The sequence below is a fragment of the Trichomycterus rosablanca genome, chromosome 7, assembly GCF_030014385.1.
Source record: "Trichomycterus rosablanca isolate fTriRos1 chromosome 7, fTriRos1.hap1, whole genome shotgun sequence".
NCBI lineage: Eukaryota > Metazoa > Chordata > Actinopteri > Siluriformes > Trichomycteridae > Trichomycterus > Trichomycterus rosablanca.
The window spans coordinates 11,626,116-11,652,209 of record NC_085994.1 but is presented as its reverse complement, the minus strand read 5'-3'; the positions used below and the strand labels follow the sequence as shown (position 1 = coordinate 11,652,209).

At 38.2% G+C, this 26,094-nt stretch overlaps 1 protein-coding gene across 1 annotated transcript; it reads left to right on the top strand.

Annotated features, from left to right (window-relative positions):
- The first annotated feature begins 9,111 nt into the window (after window positions 1-9,111).
- stk38a (serine/threonine kinase 38a) lies at window positions 9,112-22,657 on the top strand. The gene is made up of 13 exons (XM_062998980.1): window positions 9,112-9,244; window positions 10,943-10,994; window positions 12,317-12,439; window positions 12,977-13,060; window positions 13,384-13,507; window positions 14,487-14,641; window positions 15,547-15,649; window positions 16,475-16,536; window positions 16,704-16,821; window positions 16,942-17,065; window positions 18,951-19,046; window positions 19,126-19,220; window positions 21,618-22,657. Exons 1-13 carry the CDS (start codon window positions 9,114-9,116, stop codon window positions 21,749-21,751), a joined length of 1,401 nt encoding a protein of 466 aa, XP_062855050.1. The 5' UTR covers window positions 9,112-9,113; the 3' UTR covers window positions 21,752-22,657.
- Window positions 22,658-26,094: the final 3,437 nt, after the last annotated feature.

Here is a 26,094-nt window from a genome sequence, read left to right as displayed (position 1 = left end):
TATACCCCAAACGTATAGTTTGTACAGAAGAATCTTATTTAACTGTGTGGTCCACAAATCCTGAACCAGGAGTAAAAAAGCCAATAGAAACACAAGTTATAAGGGTTGTTCTTAAAGTGAGATTCGGGGACCTCTGGGGGTCAGATTAGACCCATGTTTTTACTAAATCAAAATTAAATTTAAAATTGTTTAATCTACGTATGATGATCTACTGTTTATTTTAAATAGCTAAATTAGCCGACAGAGCAATTCCTAAAATACATGTATACATAATCTTGTGATATGTCGTTGACTTGAAGGGATTATCCAAATTCATAAAAAAAATATATATACTGAATTATGTTGACAGTACATTGAAGCTAATAGCATCTCCCTTTCATGAATGAACAGTTACCTGCTAAATGAGTGTAAAAAGTACTTTTTTTTTTTAACGTTTTTTCTTGAACAAAAGGGTTTGTGGTTATTAAAAGGTTTAAGAACTAACGCTTTAGAGTTTAAACATATGGCTGAGAGGTAAGCAGTAAATATAACCACTTAGCCTTTTCCTCCACAGACACAGGCAGGATGGTGGCACTGATGAGATCCAAGGCCAAGACTCAGCAGGGGTCTGCTAATGTTTTAAACTGCGGCACCATTTATCTAAGATACTTCAGCTATGTTAAATTAGCTTATTTTAGACAAAACATGATATAATGCTGACTTAAGGTGACAAACTACAGTGTTTTAGGGCCACAATAAGAGAATTAAGAAAAACCAACTTAAAAAGAGTCAGAATATTTTAACATGGAATAAGTTGCATATTAACATTTTTTTACTTTAACCACTGCCAAAACCAAACTAAAGTCAAGATAAACAGCTTGTTAGACTTAGTTACACACTTTGAAATTAAAGCTAATGGCAATTCTCAGTTGTATCTATTAACTAAAATGTCAGTGAATATTTGAATTAAATGCAACCAGTACTACTTGTATATTCTTACTATACAAGTATTAGATTAAGAACGGTTTTACCTACCCATTGCCCTAAACGGACAAGATCATTTTATATTTTCTTAACAGCTTGTGTGAATTTATAATTGTTATATATTTTGAAATTAAAGCCAATGTTTGGCAATTTTCAGTTTTACCTATAAACTGTGAAATTTGTGACTTTAGAATTTTAGATTTCAGAATTTTCGTTTAACCTAGTTGTCTAGGGTCATGGTAACTCAGTGGTTGGGGTGCTGGACAGGTGGTAATAAGGTTGCCAGTTTAGGCCACACCATTGCCAGTTGCCTCAGTTGGGCCCCTGGGCAAGGCACTTGGCCCTCAGTTGCTTAAAAAGCATCTGTTAAAAGCCACAAACGTAAGTATAAGATTGTCCATTACAATAATGGAGTCGTGTGGACACAATCATATAAACTGTTCAAATCAATTACATAAAATAGGCTCAATGCTTTAACTTTGCACCAGCAGTTGGGTGAAGACTCACTGTTCCAATATAACTATGGCTTAATGCATAATGCTAGGTCCCAAGACATGGCTTAATAGGTTGCACAGAACACTGTCCTTAATCCATTTGCTCACCAGAATATATAACCATTTAACTACAATAATATGAAATACAAACTGACCAGCAAGGCGCACACTCACCTGGCTTCTAAAGCCAGGTGATCCATCGTGCTCTCTAGTAGTAACAGGAAGGGCCCATGTAAAGTTTAAAGAGAGGGGAACGCTACTGGAGGGTTTCCTGTAAAACAGAAATAAAACATAGACACTTAATAATAATAAAATATTCATTGATAATATAAGGTAATAACTATAACATGGCATTGTATTAAACGCTGCATATGACAAGCGTTAAACAAATCTAGATTAGTTTAATTTTTGTTGACCCCTTTACCTATTGTTTGGTTCCGCCCAGACCTAATTGGGGCAGGGCCAAGGGCATTTAAACGCAGGTGAGCCTGTTCGGCTGGTTAGAAATAGAGCAGAAAGGCTTGATGGAAGGTGGTGGTCGTGCTGCAGTACTAGAAGTTTGTTCTAGATTGTTGTTACTAAGATAGAGATGTCATTTGAACTGATTGTGTTTAATTATGTTAAAGTTTAGTGGTGAGTCTAAGTTATAGATTACCTAATTGTTCTGCTTTAACATAGAAATGGTTTACTTAGATTAGTTTTTGAGCAAAGTAAACACCACTGACCTTGTCTTTCCAGGACTAACCTTTGAAGGCTGGTGTCCGATTGCAGAGCAGTAAATGTGGTTTCACTGATGCATGTCTGCTTTCATGATCATCCCATAGCTGATAGTTAGTTTTATTTGTTTATTTGCAATTTAAAACTGTGGTCCATGTTGATTATGGTATTACTTGTCTGAGTAATTAAAAAATGTTAATAGTATTAGATTACAGCTGCATTCATGAGGTCCATATTTTTAGAAACATATTAGTTTGAACCAGTGTTGTCTATTTTTGATTACTTGAAGCACAATTTTGTTCTCCCTGTTTTATTATAATTACTATTTACTGTAATAAATAAAAATTAAGGAGTTTTTTTTATAACACAAAACATTATATAACACAAACTTCTTAACACTTTCTATACCCCAAAAACAATCCTGTATGGGACAGCATTAATTATAAATGTTGAAAAGAATTCTGTTTACAGTTTATTTTGGTACATAAAGCCATGATACATGGTTAATTATTAGATGGGCAGGCAGTCAGACACACTGTATAAAACACAAGAAAGTTTAGATAACATTAAACTACAACTGAAACACTGTGTGAAGGGTGTGGTTCTTTCTGGGCAATGTGCAGACATTTACGCAGGTGTTTGAGGGAGTGTTTATCATTATGTTCCTGCCACAGCACAGCATGGTTTGTCTTAATGTTTAATACTTTTTAATATTATAAAACATATTGAGGGGTGACACAGTGGTTAAGTTGGTAGCACTGTCGCCTCACAGCAAGAAGGTCCTGGATTCGATCCCCAGGTGGGATGGCCCGGGTCCTTTCTGTGTGAAGTTTGCAAGTTCTCCCAGTGTCTGTGTGGATTTACTCCAGGTGCTCTGGTTTCCTCCCACAGTCCAAAGACATGCAGTCAGGTGAACTGGAGATATAAAATTATTCATACAACTGATGCAAAGAAGTCGTCTCAGTAAACAGAGAATATTTAATAATGCGTATAAATATTGTGATATACGGTGGAGTTTTAAGGTATTTTTTCCATAAGGATGTATAGGAAACCTGTGCGTTTAGTGGGCCATGAAACTGCAGGTATTTTAGGCTAATGTAAAATAATAGGATTGTTTTTGACACTTATACACTGAAAATAACACAAATATAATATAAAAAATACTATGGATGTAACGATACACCCACAATGCGATGCGATTCATGATACTGGGTTCACGATACGATTTTTTTCCCAGATTTTTTTAACTGAAATTGAAGACAAATTATGACAAAGTTTCCTGTTATTATTTCTCTTTAAAAAAAAAAATACTGTATTTGTGCTTATCTTTTATTTATCTAAATAATTAATGCCCTGTTCTACCAGTGTCTGTGTGGGTTTACTCCGGGTGCTCCGGTTTCCTCCCACAGTCCAAAGACGTGCAGTCAGGTGAACTGGAGATATACAATTATCCATGTCTGTGTTTGACATTAAACTTGTAAACTGTTGAACCTTGTGTAATGAGTAACTACCATTTCTGTCATGAATGTAACCAAAGTGTAAATGCATTACGTTAAAATACTAATAAACAAACAAACTCTTGCCCTACAGCAAGAAGGTCCTGGGTTCGATCCCGAGGTGGAGCGGTCCGGATCCTTTTTGTGTGGAGTTTGCATGTTCTCCCAGTGTCTGTGTGGGTTTCCTCCGGGAGCTCTGGTTTCCTCCCACAGTCCAAAGACGTGCAGTCAGGTGAATTGGAGATACAAAATTATCCATGTCTGTGTTTGACCTTAAAACTTAAACTGATGAATCTTGTGTAACAAGACATTAACCAAAGTGTGTAAAACATGACGTTAAAATCCTAATAAATAAATAAATAAATATATGTGAATGAAATGTAATAAAAACATGAGGGTTGTTGGGCTTTGAATGTTAAGTTTAAAACCTTGTTTTGCTGAGTGTTTTGAGCATAAATAAATACTACATTTATTCGAATATCGTCCATATAGCTAATCTCAATTTCTATTTTAAAAGAGAAATTAGGTTTGCTAACCAGACTCTTATTTTGGTGAATTGCTACTGAAGAAGCACCTCGGAAGAAGGAAATAATGATCAGCGTCCCCAAGTTGTAATCAGTCCCAGGTCGAGAAGAAGGTAAGCAGGGTACTTTAAAGTTTTTGGAACGGTAAATAGAACACTGTTATATAAATATTTTAGGTAAAATGCTTTGTGCGTGTATGTGTGTATATATTTATAGATATGTGTAATAATTGAGTTTATGGAGAGAGCTGTAAGTTGATGCAGCGACGTTACTCGCTGTTTACTGATGACATATAAAACAGTATGTATTGAGTAAGTGCTAGACTTTTATTAAACATGTTTTTCCCTCATTTATTTTCAGTGTAATGCTTTAGTTTACTGCTAATTATTGTTGTATTATTACCCGAGGGAATTCACTTGAAGCGTTTAGCTTTGACACATTAAATGGTGTTTTGTTGGACCGCAGCTATCCAGCTAATTTGATGTTAGCCATGGAGCTAGTAGCTATCGGTATAGACACTCGGAGTAGCGTATTCTTAATGTACCGGCTTGTCTGCTTTAATGTGGTCAAACCTCTTCAAGCACCCTGTTAGCAGGGTAAGAAGTGTAACTCCATTTAAATTCAGGCTGTCATGGGTGTAAATAAGACGACTTAGTAACTAGCTATGTATTGATCTCGCATGGTAGATAGCGTACTTAAGAGACACACTGGATACTACAAACTGCACCAGTAAATATAATGATATCATATTGTGGTGGGACTGATTCAATATGCCAGTAGATAACAAATTAAGTCCTGAAGTAAATGTACAATACACATCCATAAAAGTTCACATGTGTACAGAGCTAAATGAAAATATACAACTGATGCAAAGAAGTCATATCAGTAAACAGAATATTTAATAATGCATACAAATATTGTGATATACAGTGGTACCTTAAAACTCGACGTCAGTTGGTTCTGGGAGTGGCGTTAAACTTAAAAGGTGTTGAGTTTTAGGGTATTTTTTCCCATAAGGATGTATAGAAAACCTGTTCATGCGTTTAGTGTCCCGTGAAACTGCAGGTATTTTAGGCTAATGTAAAATAATATTGTTTTTGACACTCATACACTGAAAATAACACACATATAATATCAAAAACACTGAAATACAAAAATACAATAATTATTAGTTGTAAAAAATACAATAAAACCTGCACTTTACCTTTACTTCTTTATTGTTTCCTTATGCTTCTTAATCGTGGAGATGCTTAATCTTGGAATACCATATTCCATTCAGTAAAGGTGCATTCACATGTCAAGCGGCACAATAGCTTTTGCACAATAGTTTTCTATGTCGTTTTTTTAATACATTAAGTCACGTTAAGCTTTTTTTTTTTTTTTTAACGATAAGTGTTTTAGACTCTCAAAAAAGCTGATTTTTTACAATTTTATAGAACCCCAAACTATAACACAAGTTTAAAAGTGAAACAGGAGAAAAATCCAGCTAAACACAGATACATGTGGACGCTGTCAGAGTGCAGATTCGTCTCATATGCACACTTCGATGTCTTACTGCACCGCTCAGGCCGAGCGCTGAACAAAGCTGCTCTTCATTGTTAATTTGAGATTAAATAAATAATTTTTTTAAACCGCTGAACACATCAAGTTAACGTTGCGTTTAAGGGTTCAAATTTCTTGACGAAGGGCGTTGAGTTTCAAAGATTTTGAGTTTAGGGAACATTGAGTTACAAGGTACCACTGTAGATGAAATTTACTGGAACATTTTTCTGCCTTAATAACCTTTATTAAGTGAAGCTTCTGAAACCTCTCCTGTGGGATCTCTAACTATTGTTTTAATGTAAAAGCTTCCAGCTCATCATTAGCTTTCATGCTGCATCTGCTTTCTTTAAATCCCACCAAAGATTTTCCATTGAATTGAAATCTGGAGACTGAGAGGACCCTCCAGGATATTCTAGGACTGATTTCTTAAACAAGCTTTGGTTCATTTGGAAGTATGCTTGGGATAATTGTCTGCCTGGACAGTCTGATAAACACTAGGCCAGTGATAAAGGTACTGGACTAGTAATCCAAAGGTTGCTGGTTCAAGCCCCACCACTGCCAGGTTGCCACTGTTGGGCTCTTGAGCAAGGCCCTTAAGTCATAAGTCTTGTCTTTCCTGTGCCAGACAACTGCTGATCTATATGGCGAATGTATTCATTATATATTGGGATATTAAAATTGTTAGTAAAACAGTGAGCCACCAGTGTTGCACATGAGCATTAAAATATGCCCACATCATCATTTCATGTGACGGCTTGCTCAATTATTTCAATATTGTTATTTTTTGGCCTTTTAGTGCATGAATTTCATTGGGACATTACTGTTGCTTGATAAGTGATACAACGTTGTTAATGGTTAGAGCAAGCCTGCATAGAACTCACTGCCTTTATTAAATGTAACCTGAGAAACGTTGTAATATGTATCCTAACATCAGCTGTCATGTCGGTACATATTTAAGAGGATGTGGTAAACATTTCCTCTACCTTTTAAATATGACTCAAGATAAGAACAGTATCAATATAAATAAAGTAAAACCGTTGCAAGCTTTTCTGGTAGCTCGGACTGTTTATCTTTTCTGAAACAGGCGCGTGACCCTGTCCACATCTCTACTCTATATGCAGGCTTGCTCTAACAATATTAATAGCAATAACTAGAGATGTACCGATCGGGGTTTTTGACGCCGATTTCGATCTCCGATTTATTTTCAGAGCGATTGGCCGAAAGGCGATTCCGATGGGTGTGGGGGTTCAACCTGTGGGGCACGAGTGCCTGACCAGGGGGTGTGGCGGCATCGCGAGATTTTTTTACTTCTAAAACTAAAGCAATTCATTTCTCACCAACGGGAGACGTATCTCATTAGTCTAACTGACCATGCACACACGCACGCAGGTTAGATGTTATACAGTTCAATCTGCAAAACCTTAAAAATAGGACAAACAGTGAAGATAAACCGCTGACAGAAGCATTGATGTGTGTGTGCGCTCTGTTCACAGTATCGATATAAGTGATTCATGAGTCAGTTAATTTTATGTAGATGAGCTTTTTGAGAAGATTGAGGAAAGCTCATCTGCCACCCCCCATTCTCACCACGTTCTACAGAGGAACAATCGAGAGCATCCTGAGCGGCTGCATCACTGTCTGGTTCGGAAATTGTACTGCGTCGGACCGCAGGACTCTCCAGCGAGTAGTGAGGACAGCTGAAAAGATCATCGGGGTCGCTCTTCCATCTCTCACGGACATTTTTAACACCCGCTGCATCCGCAAAGCTCTAAGCATTGTGGACGATCCAACCCATCCATCACATGGACTTTTTACTCTGCTCCCGTCTGGGAGACGATACCGCAGCATCCGGACCAACACAACCAGACTGTGTAACAGTTTTATCCCTCAGGCAATCAGACTCCTCAATTCAGTACTATAACAATTTCCTCCGGAAATTTTCTGCTGCCACACACTGAACTGTATTGACTATGTTACTTGCATTTTTTGCACACCTCCTGGAACTGCACAAGTAATTTCTGCACCTTACTTGTATTTTTGCACCTTATTTACTTTTTAGGCACCTTATCGGCATTGGCAATTTTACGCTGCTAATGTACAACATGTCACTACCTCATGAACCATTGTACCATCTATTCACCATCATGTACTAACACTTGTCTTTAGTCCTGTCTTCTAATTACTTGTTTAGATTAGGGATAATTAGGAATATCTTTTGTAGTTATTTATTATAGGATTTTTTGTATTTATTGTTGTATTTACAGTGTTTTGTATTGTCTTGCACTTTTTGTACCGTGTTACACCGTGATCCTAGAGGAACGCTGTTTCGTTTCAATATGTACTTGTATGTAGCTGAAATGACAATAAAACCACTCTGACTCTCTTATGTGAAGCGTAAGTTTCTTTTCTCAGTTATCTCTCCGTGTTTACTGTTATTAATTAATGTCGTGGTTTTAAATAAACACCAGCTACTACAGAACATTTTGTGTGACTCTCTTACATTAAAAAGCTTAATTAAACTGCTATTACCACAGATCTGTAACCGAGTCAGACTCGTTCCGTCTGTGGAGCTAAAAGTTTTCTGTCAGTCAGAGCAGATGATCCTGAACTACGTATGATGCACAACGTTAATTATGTTATTTTAGGTTGTGAAGAGCTTTCACGATGGTTTCTGTACGATGGGTGATGAATGGTGATGTGATGGTTGGTGCTTTGTAGCTTAAAGTCTGGATCAATCCACTGAGCTGTTAAGCTTAACATGGTCTTTATATATCACATGATCGGATCAGCCTCATTGGGGAAAGATCGCCGATAGCATATTTTGATAAAAAATCGGCCGATATCGATTTATAGCCGATCGATCGTTCCATCTCTAGCAATAACAGTTGTCAAAGTGGTGGCACGGTGGCTCAGTGGCTAGCACTGTCGCCTCACCGCAAGAAGGTCCTGGGTTCAATCCCCAGGTGGGGCGGTCCGGGTCCTTTCTGTGTGGAGTTTGCATGTTCTCCCCGTGTCTGCATGGGTTTCCTCCGGGAGCTCAGGTTTCCTCCCACAGTCCAAAGACATGCAAGTAAGCTGAATTGGAGATACTAAATTGATGAACTGATGCATCTTGTGTAACCATTAATTACCGTTTCTGTCATGAATGAAACCAAAGTGTGTAAAACATGACGTTAAAATCCTAATAGGGCGGCACGGTGGCTAAGTGGGTAGCACTGTGTTCTTTGTTTATATTAATTGGTATAGTAAAAATGATTATACATTAGAGTAACCTGTTAAGTCCTCAAATGCATCTTCCGGTTATTAGTAGACAGCTAATTTGTAAATTATGCATACTCTGACGCAGTGCTTGGTCTGTCATCACTTTACAGGTAACCATGGCGATGACTGGTCAGACGCCCTGTTCAACAATGAGCAACCACACTAAAGAGCGGGTCACACTGGCCAAAGTGACCCTGGAGAACTTTTACAGCAATCTGATCTCCCAGCATGAGGAGAGGGAGATGAGGTAAGACCACGAACAGTATTTAAAAATTGGGACTCTGTTGCCCTACTTGTAACAGTAAAGAACAGATGAGGTGCATTCATCTTTCTTAAGACTTAAGAAATGAATCATCTAATGTACCTGTGTAGTACCAGGTGTTGATTGTCTAGAAACATCACTATCCACAGAAAAATGTTCGCTTTTGGCTACTTCCATATTATTAAATCTGTTTGTAAAATAGCTTTATCGTCCAGCACAATTGCCTGGCCTCACATTTGCTCTTCTGATGAGCACAGATTTCCACAGGTGCATTTCAAAATCTTGTTGGAGGCCTTTCCCTATTGAGTAAAGGCTTTTATGGCTAAGGGTATTACACCATATTAATGTTCAATACTGTCATTTATTTCATTTATCTGCTTGCACTGTTACTAGAGCACACTTTTTTACAACCCCATCCTACCAAATCCCACAAACCCCATTTCCATAAAAGGGTCATTTGTAAAATGTAATAAAAACAAAAATCTGTGATTTAGTAATTGTCTTTAACCTTACTTATCTGAAAGCACAAAGAAAATATTTTATATGTTTTCACTGACCAATTTAACTAATATAAACAAGTTTATAATTTGATGCCTGCAACACACTCAAAAGTGTAGACCGATGAATGTCTTGCATCACCTTTACTATTAGTTACTAGGAATGTAACGATACACTCTACCCACGATGCGATGCGATTCACGATACTGGGTTCACGATATGATTTTTTCCTGAGTTTTTTAAACAAAATGAAATTGAAGACAAATTATGACAGTTTCCTTTTATTATTTCTAACTAAAAAATAAAATAAAATACTGTATTTGTGCTTATCTTTTATTTATCTAAATAATTTATTTCTGAAATAGGGACAAACCATGCAAAACAATGCTGCACATTTCCCTCTTTGTGTAAAAAAATAAATAAATCCCACATTAAATAAATAAATAAATAAATGAATAATACAAATAAAGAAAGTATCCTCACATTTTTGGCTGGAAAATTCCCAACCTAATAACCCTGTAGTGACGTCAACCAGGCAAGGTGAATAGCGCCAGTGCCCTCTGCTGTTTAAAGTGAATATTGTTTCATTATACATGTAAAGCGTTTTGAATCGTTACACATGTGAATCGATTTTTAACTGTCTTGTGGTGCATCGTTACATCCCTTTTAGTTACACTTTTAAAGTTCGGGAGCTGAGAATACTAATTGTTGCAGTTGTATAAGCAGAATTTTTGCTCATTCATTGCTTGGTACAAGACTTCAGTCACTCAACAGTTTTTGGCTGTCATGGTCAAACTCTCCTCTTCATGATGCATCATACATTTTTAACAGATAGGTCTGGGTGAGACAGTCCAGTCCAAACACTAACGCTTCAAGCGATTCCTTCAACTGGTGATTCAGCTCTTACGTTACACTGCTAAAAGCCAGCGACCAAATACAAAAACTGTTATATGTGTTAGAACTGAAACAAGTTTGTCAGGGTTTAGGTAATACATTAGCATCTCAAGCATTGCGACAATGCAGTTTTCACAATGACTCTGGTGAAAGAGGTCACCAACTGACATGCCACTTACCTTTTATGTGCTTACTGACTCATCCTGTCATTATTTTAATGTCTATTATGTGTTTTTAAAGGCTTTCCCAGTTACACTAAGTGTATTAAAATGCTGTATTTGTGTGTCACAGGCAGCAAAAATTGGAGAAGGTGATGGATCAGGAGGGACTAGCTGATGAAGAGGTGTGTAATGTTAAGCTGTCAAAACTTGATGAATGATTATAAATATTCTCATGCAAGTGTGCATTTAAATATGATGTGATTATGTTGGCTACTATGATTTAAAAGCATCCAGAGGGCCTGTGTTCTGCCCATATATACTGTGTTTCCTCACGGCTTCACAAAATGATTGAATGTGTACCCAATTTATCAAAGGGCTATTCAGAACTGACCCCACTTATCATGCAGAGCTCATCATTTCTGTGTTCAGCTTGTTTTCCCTGTTTAACTGGTCATTTATTCACTTGCTCTCATACTTGGTGCTTCACGTCAATGACACTGTATCTTTGTTTTGTAGAAGTGTGTTTCACATCACCTTGACCAATATGCAAATTTTGCAACAAAAGCACGTTTGAAAGAGTTACGACTTGAGTATTTTACTTAACATGACAATATTTAAAACAGTTAAAAATGTTTAGGATACTTTAACATGGCTTTGCTAATGTGACTGTAAAAATGAGTATCATTTAAAAGCATTTTAAACCCAATTAAAAATGTAGTTTTAAACCAAATATATTTTTAAAGCCACATTTATCCTAAGTTGTTGCTATGTTAAGGTTTTACAGACATTCTTGCTATTTAGAAGATTTTTTTTTTTAAATCCCTTGTTATAACAGAGTTTAAGCAGTTTTGTATCCTTAGACTGTTGTCTACCTACACTACAGTAGGGTAATGTTTACTGTGGTAGCACATCTGTAAGTCGCTCAGGATAAGAGTGTCTGCTAAATGCCGAAAATGTAAATGTACTTACTTCTAAATGTAATGTAAGCACATTCAGTGTTTGTAATTTAATCTGACATGTAAAACATAATCATTATGCAATTTCATTTTGTCAAACCTTGATGGACTGTCTGGAAGCCTTTTCCCAGTTTGCCCAATAAGCTCTGTAGTCCTTCTTCCACTTGTGGTCTTTAATGTTCTTGGCAAGGTGTTTACCCACGGTGTCCAACCTGCAGGAAAAAGTGCCCAAGTTGCTGTGAGATCTCTAGCACTGTTTTAAAAATTCAATTCCTGACTTGTGTGGGTAGCAGTTCGGGTACGGGTAACTTGGCATCGGTACGGGTAACTTGTGCAATAGACACAATCACTAATTTTGGAATAAAATTCTTAAGATTTTAGTGACTTTTTTTTGCTATTTTCCTATGTCCAATACAGTGCTGTTCAGCAGGTAAAAGGTTTATTCAATGCTTTTTTTTATTCTCATTTTAAAAGGCAACATTTGTGTGTTTTGTGTGCTTTTAATGCAATAAAAAGCTGAATTGTTTATGTATTTATTTATTTTTTAGAAACGGATACGGCGTTCACAGCATGCAAGGAAGGAAACAGAATTTTTAAGGCTTAAGCGTACCCGGCTCGGGCTGGAGGACTTTGAGTCGCTCAAGGTGATCGGTCGTGGTGCATTTGGGGAGGTATGAATTTATTCATTTCACATGACATTTTTCTGTCACACTGCACTGAAGCTTCAGTGCTTACAATTTAGTAACAAACCTAATAAGAATAAACTTCATTTCCAGAAAGCATTTGCTATTTAGGCTGTACAATGAATGGGCCATTGTTTTCTATGAAGCCTATCTTGCCACTAAGCTACCTTGAGCGTCACACACACGGTTTTTACAGCTTGTTGCTGTGCTCAAAGTTTACAAAGACACCTATGTGAGTGGAAGTGAGAGAATGTGTGTCTCATGAAGCATGGTGTAGCTCTTCGTATGCGAAACAGCTCGGTGTGGGAACCCAATACTGGCTGGAGATAAGAAGCAGCCACAGATTGGACACATCTCTGAGGGGACGTGTGGTGATCAGCTCTTTTGATTAGATTGGGTTGTGCAAGCAGGAGCCAGATTGGGAGATAAAGGGGGAAAATCCAGATAAAAGAAAAAAAGTTCAGGTTCTGTTTAGATGAGCTATTCAGTTCATTAGATTTTTCATTTTTTATGTTTGATGTTTAGGTTCGTCTGGTCCAGAAGAAAGACACAGGCCATGTGTATGCCATGAAGATCTTGCGCAAGGCTGACATGCTGGAGAAAGAACAGGTGTGTCCTTCTTCGTCAGCTTTTAGTTCTGTTCTTCTGTTTATAGGGTTGTTTTAAAACCCAACCGCTTTGTGGAATTTGCCTATCTTTATCAGGGTTGGTGAATTCTTAACAATCAAAACCCAGAGCTATTTTATTTTGATGGAGCTCAAAAAAGCAAATTGTAGTTTTGCACTTGGTCACTGGAATGAACAGGGCTTTTATGTAAAGGTTCTGTGAACATAGCACAGAGAGAATCTGGAAGACCTGTAGTAATACCAGTAATGACTGCTGATTCACTGGCATGGTACACAACAGTTTCTTTGTTTCTCCACATGTGCTAGGTTGGCCACATACGGGCAGAGAGGGACATTCTGGTGGAGGCAGACAGTCTCTGGGTTGTTAAAATGTTCTACAGCTTTCAGGACAAGATGAACCTCTACCTCATTATGGAGTTTCTGCCTGGAGGTGGGTGCTTTGTACACTGGTATATACTATACTATACTATACTATACCATACAATTTTTGGTAGTCATAATTATTGGAACTGGATTAAAATGTACCTAAAGTGTACAAAAGGTTACAGTTCAGTTCACCCAGTATGTCTGGGAGGGATGTGAGTTTCACTTCTGTTTTGAAAGCCATTGTAATCTATGTGGGTAATCATGCTGACTTCCACCACTTTAGCCACAAAGGGGTCCCACCCTCTTCCTTCAGTCCAACACTTCACACAACCTCAGGCCAACATTTCTCCCTCCAAAACACACACACATACACTCACACTAAAACTGTGTCAACATACAGCATTATTATCCACAGCATGCTGCTGATTAGTGTCCAAATGCAAACTGTAGAACTCGGAAGACGTTCAGATATGATAAGATAAGAATTATTGATCCACTTCTTGTTAACTTGTTACAGCAGTTCAAGGGAAGGGTGGTTAAAACAGAAAGGAAAAGACAAGTGAAAAAACAATTTTAAAAATGTAAGATACAGACTTAAGAGCAGCTAGACAAAAATTGCACACATAGTGTGCAGTTACTTACACTAAAGAGTTCCATATCAAAACAAGTACTGTACTTTGATTATATTATGAATATAATATATACATGTAAATATGAGTAATATGTTATATATTGCACCTTTGTATTGTGCTCATAGAATAGAAAATGGAAAAAACGTTATTGAAAAACTGTTGTTTATACTCTAAATAACAGTTTTTCTATTATGTTAGATATAGTATGATGAATAGTCATTGGTTAAAGGGTTTGGTTGTTGTTGTATGCCAGATGTTATTGTACTGTTATATTACAGTCTTCTAAAATAAAGCTTCTAAAGCTAAAATCTTCTAAAGAGGTCATTCCATTCGTAGCACAGTTTAATAGCAATGTAAGTTACTATCCGTGACACAACACTCCATAGCTGAACTTGCTCTGTTCCTCTGTAGGAGACATGATGACTCTGCTGATGAAGAAGGACACTTTGACTGAGGAAGCTACACAGTTTTATATTGCAGAGACTGTACTAGCCATCGACTCAATCCACCAGCTAGGTTTCATCCACAGAGACATCAAACCTGATAACCTGCTACTGGATTCAAAGGTGAGAAACATTCTCACAAACACACACACAGTTATCTTTAACAGATGCATCATTTGTGCTTCTGTCTTGATCAATTGTTTTGGGTTTTTACATAAGCATAGACGTATTAATGTGTTAACATCATAGCCACAATGTATCAATTAGGATAAGATTTTTTTAGCATATTTTTACTAGTCTGTTCTGTAGTGTTCTGTAGTCTGAAATAAAGTAATTAACTAATTCTACCAAAATAAATACAATCAGACATGATTTTGATCAGACATCAGCTCAGATTTTACTTTTTCAAATTTTATTAAATTTAAGTAAAATTTTATGTAATTAATTTTATCTAATTTAAATTAATTACATTTGGGGGTAGAGGGCAGTCTTCATAAATTGGCTAATTTAATTAGTAGGAAAATGGCTTTGTAGGTCTGAAGCCTGTTTACAATCTTTCATTTATTTTAATTCAGCTTCATCCTGGTCAGGGCCACAGAAGGCCCAGTTTCATGGGAAAACACTGAGCACAAGGCAGGATTACCTGGACAGATTGCCAGTCCTACACGGGACATAGGCTGTGTCTGTAGAAGCACGGTTTGTGGGATGGGTAGCGCACAATCATGTCATGCCTGCTCCCTCAGACATAACCAATCATTATGGCGATGATGGGCTAGCATAATAGACCACTGTATCACCTGAGCACCTCTGTTTATAATACATGGTGGACTGAAAGCACACTATACAACATTATTTAAACATTCTTGTTGTTGATTATTGACGTCCTTGCATAAAAGTTTAGCTTTATGATTGTAATATTACTGTTCTGTCATGTATTTAGTTCATCTTCAGGTTAAGCATCAAGCTCCAAATTTTAGTTCAGCTAAGAAGAGACCATGTTCCAACTTTATTTGATCTTGTTTGTGTAGGGCCATGTGAAGCTGTCCGATTTTGGTTTGTGTACGGGACTGAAGAAAGCTCACAGGACCGAGTTTTACAGGAACCTTAACCACAGCCTGCCCAGTGACTTCAGTAAGCTAACAAATCTTTCTCATGTTGGTCCCTTTGAGATTACTTTGTGTTAAGACAAATCTCAGGTCTTTGTATTTATACTCTGTATTTAAGCAAATCAGCTTCACATTTCTGCTTGTATAATAGGATTATATGAAGTCATTGTTTCTCACCTGTTTTGAGTCATTTTCAATATGTTTCACACCATTTCATTGTGGTATAGCTCTTCATATTATTTAAAAAGCTAAAAAAGATAAATCTGTAATTAATAAAAAAGGTTACGTTAGAAATGTTGATTTTTATGGAAAGAGTCATTATATGTATAAAAGGAGCCAATCGCTTCTTTTCACCTGTATGAGGCAGGTTCATATGGGAATCCATACAGTGCTCAGAGAGACGCACACAGATTTTCATTATCCCCCGCCTTCCATTGTGCAGATCCCATCAATCAGCCAGCGGAGGGTGTAATTGCAGCAGTTATGAGGAAACCCTACAGTCCTTCCTCCCTCAGACTAACCAATCATCATCTATGTAGGCATCATTTTTTAAAAATGATTAAAACAAATAAAACAGTAAAGAGACATAAGCTCATTGAATATGTTTACAATGTCTGAAGGATATTACAGATTAAAAATGTATTTTTATTTTGTGTGCTTACTCTGTGGATTTTATGGGGCTTTACTAACATCACTGTATGAGCATTTATCCTAAAACTAAGAAAAGTGCTTTTTAATTAACTTATTTTTATGTATGGGCCTTCCTCATCTGTTTTTCGATCCTGCCATCTTAAAACCAGTGTGTTTCTTTAACTGCCTAATTTAACCAATGGTTTTATTTTCTTGGCAGCATTCCAGAACATGAACTCAAAAAGAAAAGCAGAGACGTGGAAAAGAAACAGGAGACAGCTGGTAAGTAAACTGATCTGAACTGAAATCGAATGACGCTTCAGTAAGTGTGAAAGTTAATCTTGCTGTTTTGTTGATGTTTTCTTAAGTCTGTGTCTCACTTAGATTTCAGGTGAGGTAGCTTGAGACAAATGAAGTAGGTTAGTGTTATATTGTTGCATCTCTCTTAGGCGTTTTCTACTGTTGGAACACCTGACTACATTGCCCCGGAAGTGTTTTTGCAAAACGGATACAATAAACTCTGTGACTGGTGGAGCCTTGGTGTCATCATGTATGAGATGCTTATAGGTAAGAGAACTTTTTCCTGTCCACATATTTTAGTATTGCGAATGTGCCACTGTCAGAAGTTATCATATGTAGACATTAAGTTTTCATTAGTAAACATTGTGTGTGTGTGTGTGTTTGCAGGCTACCCTCCTTTCTGTTCAGAAACCCCCCAGGAGACATACAGAAAGGTGATGAACTGGAGGGAAACGCTGACTTTTCCCCCGGAGGTTCCCATTTCAGAGAAAGCCAAGGATCTCATTCTCAGGTTCAGTTGTCATTTAAACCTCACCATACATTTTCACACTGTCGTTTTACATTTTCACTTTCAGCATTTAGCAGATGCTTTCATCCAAAGCGACTTACAATTATGACTGAATACAATTTGAGCAAGTGAGAGTTTAGAGCCTTGCTCAGGGGCCCAACAGTGGCAACTTGGAGGGTGTGGGGCTTGAACTGGCAACCTTTTGAGTACTAGTCCAGTACCTTAACCACAGAGCAACCACTGTGTTTTAGAAACACTGTTACGTAAACTGGACATTCGCCTCAGATTCTGGAATGCTTGGCAAAGTTGTAACATTCCAGCAGCTGCTGTTAAAATATTTGCTCAAACAAGGAAGAAAACGAAATGCTGTGGCTTCAGAAGGCTCTGTAAACAGGAGGGAAAAAAACAAATGTGGCCAGTCTTTCACTTGCCTGACTGTTTTTTTAAGATCCTTGTCTTGCATGGAGAAACTACACCGATCAGGCATCTTATTGGACGTCTCATTCCAAATCCATCAACATTAATGTGTTTATTATTAAGTCTCCAGGGTTTTGGGGGGGATTTTTATACAAGTTTTTGGATCGTGTCTGTGTCAAGTCAAAAGACCGTTTGTGAGGTTGGACACTGATTTTTGACAAGGATGAACAAGGCGTGAACCACAATTTACATTTCACACATGATTAACGCATTTATATCTGTAAGGGGGGAATATCCGCCACTCTGTGATACCTGCAGAATACCTGCTTCTATTAAACACATACGGACTGTACCGAATACTCACAGGAACGATAATCTCTAGCAATACCAAAGACTGACAAACATCTTTAACCAAGCCAAAATGAAAACGATCCTTAATTTCTTGAACAAAATTGGTATAAAAGAACAACATAAGAACAGCACTTGACTAGGATGATACACTGGCATGAGAATTGTCTACCCTTCCTGCCATGTGTATAAACATGGTGTAACCACGGTGTAAAACAATGAAATAAATAAATAAACTATTTACATTTCAATTAATTTCAAAAGTGTCCAGGATCTGTACAGCTCACTGGAGTTCCTCTGTTCCAGTCTTGTGATTAAGGTCCTTGTTTTGTGCACAAGGGCAGTCATGCAGGATAAGGACTTTTCCTGTTAGCAAAACACCCGAACTCCGCATAGTTTACTGTATCTCACTTTAATAACTTTTTTAAAAATTATTTTCAAACATGTTAGAAATTGATGTAAGTAATACAAATTTCAGATTGAAATAATTTATTGGTAAACAAATATTGGATTTCTGAGGTTTTTCCGTCCTTGAGCTACACTATTCCTAAGTTTCTGAACCTGTAATAAAGGGTGAGAAAATGAATGCAAATTTACTGGGTCTGTCAAAAAACAGTAAAGAAATTATTGTTGTGCTAGTGTGCTTAAATTCTTCAAATCAAATCTTCCACTACTCTGAATTCTATTGAAAAAAACTTCAGATTCCTTAGTGATACTGGGCGGAACGGTGGCTAAGTGGGTAGCACTGTCACCTCACAGCAAGAAGGTCCTGGGTTTGATCCCCAAGTGGGGCGGTCCGGGTCCATTCTGTATTGAGTTTGCATGTTCTCCCCGTGTCCGCGTGGATTTTCTCAGAGTGCTCCGGTTTCCTCCCACAGTCCAAAGACATGCAAGTGAGGTGAATTGGAGACACTAAATTGTCCATGACTGTGTTTGATAAAACCTTGTGAACTGATGAACCTTGTGTAAGGAGTCACTTCCGTTCCTGTCATGAATGTAACCAAAGTGTAAAACATGACGGTAAAATCCTAATAAACAAACAGACCTTAGTGATACTTGGTTGATATAGTGACCGGAATATTCTGCATAGTTTCTGAGAGATAACGGGTGTGTTGTGATGTAGGTTCTGCTGTGAAAGTGAAAACAGAATTGGGGCCAATAGTGTTGAAGAGATCAAGACCAATCCATTCTTTGAAGGAGTGGATTACGACCATATCAGGTAAAACACCGATTATACACGTGACACAAAGATTATACTGTTGAACACTGTTTAAATACAGAATTTATGATTTTAACAGGGAGAGACCTGCTGCCATTCCTATCGAGATTAAAAGCATCGACGACACCTCAAACTTTGACGAGTTCCCAGAGTCAGACATCCTTCAACCAACAAGTGAGTTGATTGAATGTTTTTGCACATTAAAACAAACAAATATTGTACTCTGCTCTTACCATGCACTGTACACCACCAGGTTATATCTGGTATCACTCAAGTCCTTTACACTCCAGTTTATTTCTGATTGCTTTATTGCTTTACTGATAATACAGTATATTTTCAGGAAGGGTGTGTGCTGCTAGACGTTGGCTTACTGCAGCGACACACCCCTTAGTTTTCAAACTTAGAGCATTTTCACACTTGCAGTTTTGTACGTTTGGTATCTTTGGACATGTGTGAAAGCACTTTTTGAGCACAAGTGCATTCATGCCTACCGGTTTTTGGGTCTCCTCAAAGCATAAGTCTGGGGATTGCTACAAGCAGTGGTAAACATAGTAATGAGGCACTATTTAGGTACATATATAGAAATATTAAATAGATTTACTGTAATTCTCCTGTTTTGCAATGATTCCTTGCACATTGGATATGATGTAAATATCCTACAATAATGTTTTTCAGGCTACCCCAAAATAAATCTTGGGGTATTAGGTCAGCAGTCTAATGCAGGGGTTTTCAACCTTTTTGGACATGCGCCCCCCTTCGTGTGCCAACCGTGAACTTGCGCCCCCAAATCCCCCCCCCCCCCCCCCCCAGCTTGCGCCACACCCCCTCCCCTTCGTCAACCACCGCACAGAAATCATTGAGAAAGCTTCTGACAAGCTAAAAGAACGTAATTAATGTTGTGCACATTTATATAATTTTGCTGATTGAAAATATTATTTTAAAAAGATAATACAGTTCTGAGCCGATTCTATCAGCACATTATATAAATTCGTGGTTCACTTTGGTAAATCATAAGCGGTTCTTGCTTTGTAGATGTAGATGAGAGCAGAAAACGTTACTTCACAGAGCATAGACAAAAGTTCATCAATTACTAAGTTGGTTAGTTCGGGATCATCTGCTCTGACTGAAAACGTTTAGCTCCACAGGCAGAACGACTCTGACTCTGTGGTAATACTCAGTATAATTAAGCCTGAGCTTTTTAAGGTAAGCGAGTCACACAAAATGTTCTGTAGTAGTTGGTGTTTATTTACAACCACAACATTCATTATAACAGTAAACACGGAGAGATGACTGAGAAAAGAAATTTACGCTGCGCTTAAAATGAATTGACTCCCGAGTCACTTATAATCGATACTGTGAACAGAGCGTCTCTCTTAAAGACACAAACACGTCCTATAACACCGGTCGTTGCTTTTGACACCGGTTATCTTTGCTGTTAGCTCTATTTTGAAGGTTTTTTTCAGACGGAACTGAATAACATTAAACGTGCGTGTGAGCGTGGTCAGTTCAATCTGTCTCCCGTGGGTGAAAAATGAATTGCTTTAGTTTTAGAAGTAAAAAAATCTCGTAATGCCACGCCCCCCGGTCAGGCACTCGTGCCCCCCCCAGACAAGTACTCGCGCCCCCCACAGGTTGAAAACCCCTGGTCTAATGTGCTAGCTCACCAGCTGCTATCTGCTCCCACACAGGCATGGTTGGCTGTGTTTGAGGGTGGGCAGGCTATAGGGATTCCTCATTACTGCTGCAATAACAGCTTTTGCTGGCCGGTCGAATGTGCCTGTGAAAAATAGAGATCAGTATGTGACTCAGTCTGGGGCATGGTGGCTCAGTGGGTAGCACTGCCACCTCACAGCAAGATTCCCAGGGTTTCCTCTGGGAGCTCCAGTTTTCTCCCACAATTCAAAGACATGCAAGTGAGGTGGGGGTGTTGTTAGGTGGGGTGTTGGAGGGGGTGTTGTTAGATATAGCTCTCCTTGGTCTCAGGGTCTGCAGCAGGAGATTTAGCTGGTTAATTGGAAACGAGTAGATTTAGACATGAAGGGGAAAACGAATAAATATGATAATAAAAAAAGAATTAGTCCTTGTTATGAACCAAGTACCCCAATCAAGAGTAAAAACTTTTTGTCTTTGGACTTTTACCTGTGTTCTGCTCTTTATCCACCCATACAACTGCCTTAAGGTTCTTGAAAGAAATAGGTACGTGTGCTAGCATTAAACAGCCTTTGGTGCACTCCTCCAAAACGTTGATCTACCTAATGATGATGATGAGCATAAGCTGCAGTTCAAAAGAGACTGTGGTTTGCTGCGTTTGTCTTGCTATCACCCATCCATTAGGTTGGCAGTTGAGTGGAATCATGCATTAGCTTAATTTTGAAGACAGATGCGATTAATAAAACGTTAAGTGCTGCCCATTATGTTTGCACCTCTGGTTTAATCCTTTTAATTCTAATTCTAATTAAATAATGTTTGACTGTTTTAGCTTGTCATTTTGCTCCTGGGGTCACTGCAGCAATAATCAGTCCTTTCACTCACCCTGATTTAAACTGATCAGATCCTCTCTTCTCTCCACAGCTTCGGTCTCCAACCACAGTGAGGCAGATCTAAAGAGCAAGGACTGGGTCTTCATTAACTACACATACAAGCGTTTTGAGGGCTTGACAGCCCGAGGAGCCATTCCATCATATATGAAATTAGGGAAACGATAAACTCTTTTCTTTTACAATTGCTTTTCTTTGTTAAGAATTTAATGTCATCCTTGTTTGACACCGCCCTTTCCTGGCGTGCCCACACTGTGGTGAGTAGTTCCCCTTTCCAGCACTTCCAGCTCTTTGTTTTTTAGCTTTTAAATAGAAGCTGCTGAAATGATTCATAGCCTGCTTTTGGGCTAAGAATGTAGATTTTGGTTGTGTTTTCTTATATCAGAGATGCTGATGTTCATGTGGGCTGTTTGTTTTTTTTCTTCTTCTTTCTTTTTTCTAGAGCTTGACCTGTTTAAACCAGGGATTGTTTTTAGCTGATGTAATATATTCTTTAAAAAACATTTAAAGAGTGATGCTTAATTTCCATTTTTACCTGCTATTTTAATAGAATCTAGACACTTGCCATTACATGCTTTATAGTTTTGGCAATGGCATGATTAAAGGGACTTTTTATGCAAACTGTGTTCTTTAAAAGCCTGGAATCATGTTTACCAGGAAGAGTTATTGCCTTACATTCAGATACTGCACATATGTCCCGATAATCAGTTTTTATACCAGCAAAATCTCTGTCAGTGCTGCGAACTGAACCGAACGTTACGTTTTACATTTCCATAATACACCAGCTCGAGATGATGACCAAGTGAACCTTTGTGGACCAGCATAACCATAAAACCTTTAATTATAGTTACAATACTGCATATTTTAATGCACTACATTTAAATAATCTGCTTCCTAAAAGGGCTTAGTGCTTTTTTTTATATATATATAATTTCATTTGAAAACAAACCCATGTAGCCTTTAGCAGAAGTAAAATGTGCTGGTATTGCTGACGACATACTTAAGTCTTCCATGTTAATGCTGAGCTAAAAAGCATGCTTTAGTAACAGAGCAATATTTTACCAAAGACTTGATACTTTTAGCTACTGATGAATTCAGATTATGCCTTTGAAAAGCTGGATTCATGTCTGAGGTTTGAGAAGATTAGCGATAATGTATCATGTCAGTATAGGTCATAGCTCATTTTGTAAAATTGTAAGTACTGGGACGCTAACTGTCCGTTTATCATCATTCCAGTATGGCTTGGAGTAGATGCACTATTGTATATGGTCTAATGTGCAGCCTTGGTCAACTTTTACCTTTTGTTGGTTTGACCAGGGGTGTCCGAACTTTGCGTAAGACCGTGCGAGTAAGTCACTGGATGTACAATATGAGGATTAGAAGGGCTTGTAGATTGTAATTATGTCCTATGCATTGTAGGGAAAACAAACTTTTTGGATTTGTGAAGTTGGAAGAAGTGTTGTGATGTCATTGCTAGGGCTGCAACAAATCATAAATGTTTTAAACATTTAATAAATCACCCATTTAAGAGAAATACAATTCGTAACACCTGCCTGGGTGGGAGAAAGAAGGTCCTGGGTTCGATCCCCAGGTGGGGCGGTTCGGGTCCTTTCTGTGTGGAGTTTGCATGTCCTGCGTAGGTTTCCTCCAGGAGCTCCGGTTTCCTCCCACAGTCTAAAGACATGCAAGTGAGGTGAATTGGAGATACTAAATTGTCCAAGACTGTGTTCGATATAACCTTGTGAACTGATGAATCTTGTTTAATGAGTAACTACCGTTCCTGTCATGAATGTAACCAAAGTGTAAAATGTTAAAATCCTAATAAACAAACAAACAAGTAACACCTACCCCAGGGGCAGTTTGTTTTACTGGTACAAGGCCAATCTACTTTCTTCCATCTGTTTGAATGGGGGAGGCCTGTAACACACCAACTGTAAGCCAAATAAACATGCTTGATGTGGAAAATGAATGGATGCAAAATTCATTTGCAGAATATTTTAGCTTCTGCAGACATTTAAAGAGTAATGACTCCAAGAGCAGGCTGAATCCTGGCCCTTCAGTGAGGTTTCACCTCACATCACCCACATTGATGTTTGCTAATTGCTTGTAGCACTGGTTGCTTGGCTTTACAAGTATTTCACCAGATTTTGACCTTTGGACCTTTCATATACACAAACAGTGATCAGTGTGTCATCATGCAGCCTTCAATTCAACAGACCTCAACTCAGCCACATTGCTGTTAATACTGTAAATAGCCATTGCTTATTGAATAATGACTTCTGATTGCTTTATTTTGCAATGCTGCTGGTATAAATAGCTTCCTTTCTCTACATCTGTACACTATATGTGTACAACAGAATGTACTACAACCCAGGTAGTGCACTTCTTGGCTGATATATAGTCATTTAGAATTTTCCTGCTGTCTTGGTTCGTTATAGCTAGATAGTGCCTTAGAAATTGTAAATGTCAGGATCTTCATACAGTCACAGGGCCTGTGGTAGCCTAGTGGGTAGGGCTTTGGGCTATCAACCGGAAGATTGGCGGTTCAAATCCAGGCTCTGCTATGTAGCCACTGTTGGGTCATTGAGCAAGGCCCTTAACCCTGTCTGCTCCAGGGGCGCCGTAAGTTGGCTGACCCTGCGCTCTGACCCCAGCTTCCAACACCAGCTGGGATATGCGAAGAAATAATTTCATTGTACTGTACATCTGTATATGTATATATGACAAATAAAGGATAGCTTTATGACATTTGGTCACATTGCTAATCACTGCGCATTGTTCCATTCGGGTTATGTTTTTGTAATGAGGCATGACACACCCAGTGTTTTATCTACTGTTCAGTTTACTGAATAAGAAAGTTTTGTTTCTTTTGGCTGCTCCCATATTTAGGTGTCACCACAGCATACCATTTTGGCCTGCATACCTGATTTGGCACAGTGTTTTAAGCTTATTTTTACAGGCGTCCTTATTTTGACAAGTGCACCTAACAATGCCTAGACTAGACCATGTTCTCCCCTCCGACATAGCCAGGGCCAATCCAGGGCCAGGGCCAATCATGTCTGTGTAGATGCCCGACCGGCCAGAGGCGCTGCAGAGATCCAAACCCCGAATCTCTCAGCTAGTGGGTTAACATATTTTACAGCTGTGCCACCCAAGCGCTCTTGTTTACTGAATGAGAGTCTGGAAGGCAGTGTTGCATTTTGTAGTGATCAAAATGAGAATTGGCTGTTTTATTAATTTGCCCCAAGGTCTGAGTGAATAAATATGTAAATAAGTGTGCAATGTCAGTGGATTAGTGACTTGTCTATAGTCAATCATGTCTGTGTAGATGCACTGCAGAGATTCAAACCCCGGATCTCTCTGCTAGTGGGTTTGCATATTTTACTGCTGCGCCACCCAGGCACCCTTGTTTACTGAATAAGAGTATGGAAGACAATGTTGCGTTCTGTGGTTTACTAAAATCAGATAATTAAATAAAAACACATCCCACATGTCTGTATTTAATTTTTGGAATATTTAATAGTTGCAGCCCTAGCGATTACACAGTACTTGTACTGTTGCTGTGCCTGCTAAGTAAAGACTAATCAAATCTAGTTTTTTTTCTTCTCAAGATTCTTTAAACTTGCACAGTTAAGTGACTGAATTGCTGTTGAATCGTGTGACCGGTTCTGTATGGCTGGAGCAGAACTCTGGGATAGATGTGCTTATCGACTGGGTGTGTGAAGGGTTTTTATGTTGATGTATTTTTTAACTGTGCAATTCAAAATGCTGTTCGTTCAGTTAATAACTCGGCATGGCCTGGCGAATGCAAAACTGCTGTAGCATCATAAAAGCATGATTTCTTTTTTATGAGCGTTTCAAAATGCTGTAGTTTTTTTTTTTTTTTCTTTTTTTTTTTTAGCAAAGAGGTTCAAGCTAGCACACTAAAGGGGCTTTAGTTTGTCTGCCTGCTGAAATCACTAGTTCTAATGCAGGTTAAGGCAGGTTATTGGCTGACCATAGTGATCAGGTTTCTATGAGCAGAATCTCAGAAATTCCAAACTGCTGTGATAAATCATGAAAGCATTATTTAATTTTATAGGCTTTTAAAATGCTCTAGTTTTTATATTGCATTAGCTAATGCATTGAGTGCCTGACTGTCTGTGTGGACTGTGCATGCTCGCCCTGTCTACATGTGGTGGTTTTTTTTTTTTCAGGTTCCTCCGATTTCCTTCTACTGTCCCAAAACAATAAGAGTGAAAATTGCCTGTTTCATTAATTTGCTCTGAGGTCTGAGTAAATAAAATATGTAAATAAGTGTGCAATGTTTAAGGATTAGTGACTTGTCCAGGGCCCTACCACTGTTGCCAGGTGGCACCAGACCCATCACAACCATTAGTGAAAACAAAGGAATAGATAATATAAAAATATTAATCTGACAGCCATTCATTCGTTGTCTGTTTTACCACCACTTTATTTTACTTAAGGTTCCGTTGGGTATAATTCACTGGGCGAAAGACAATTTTTAGTAG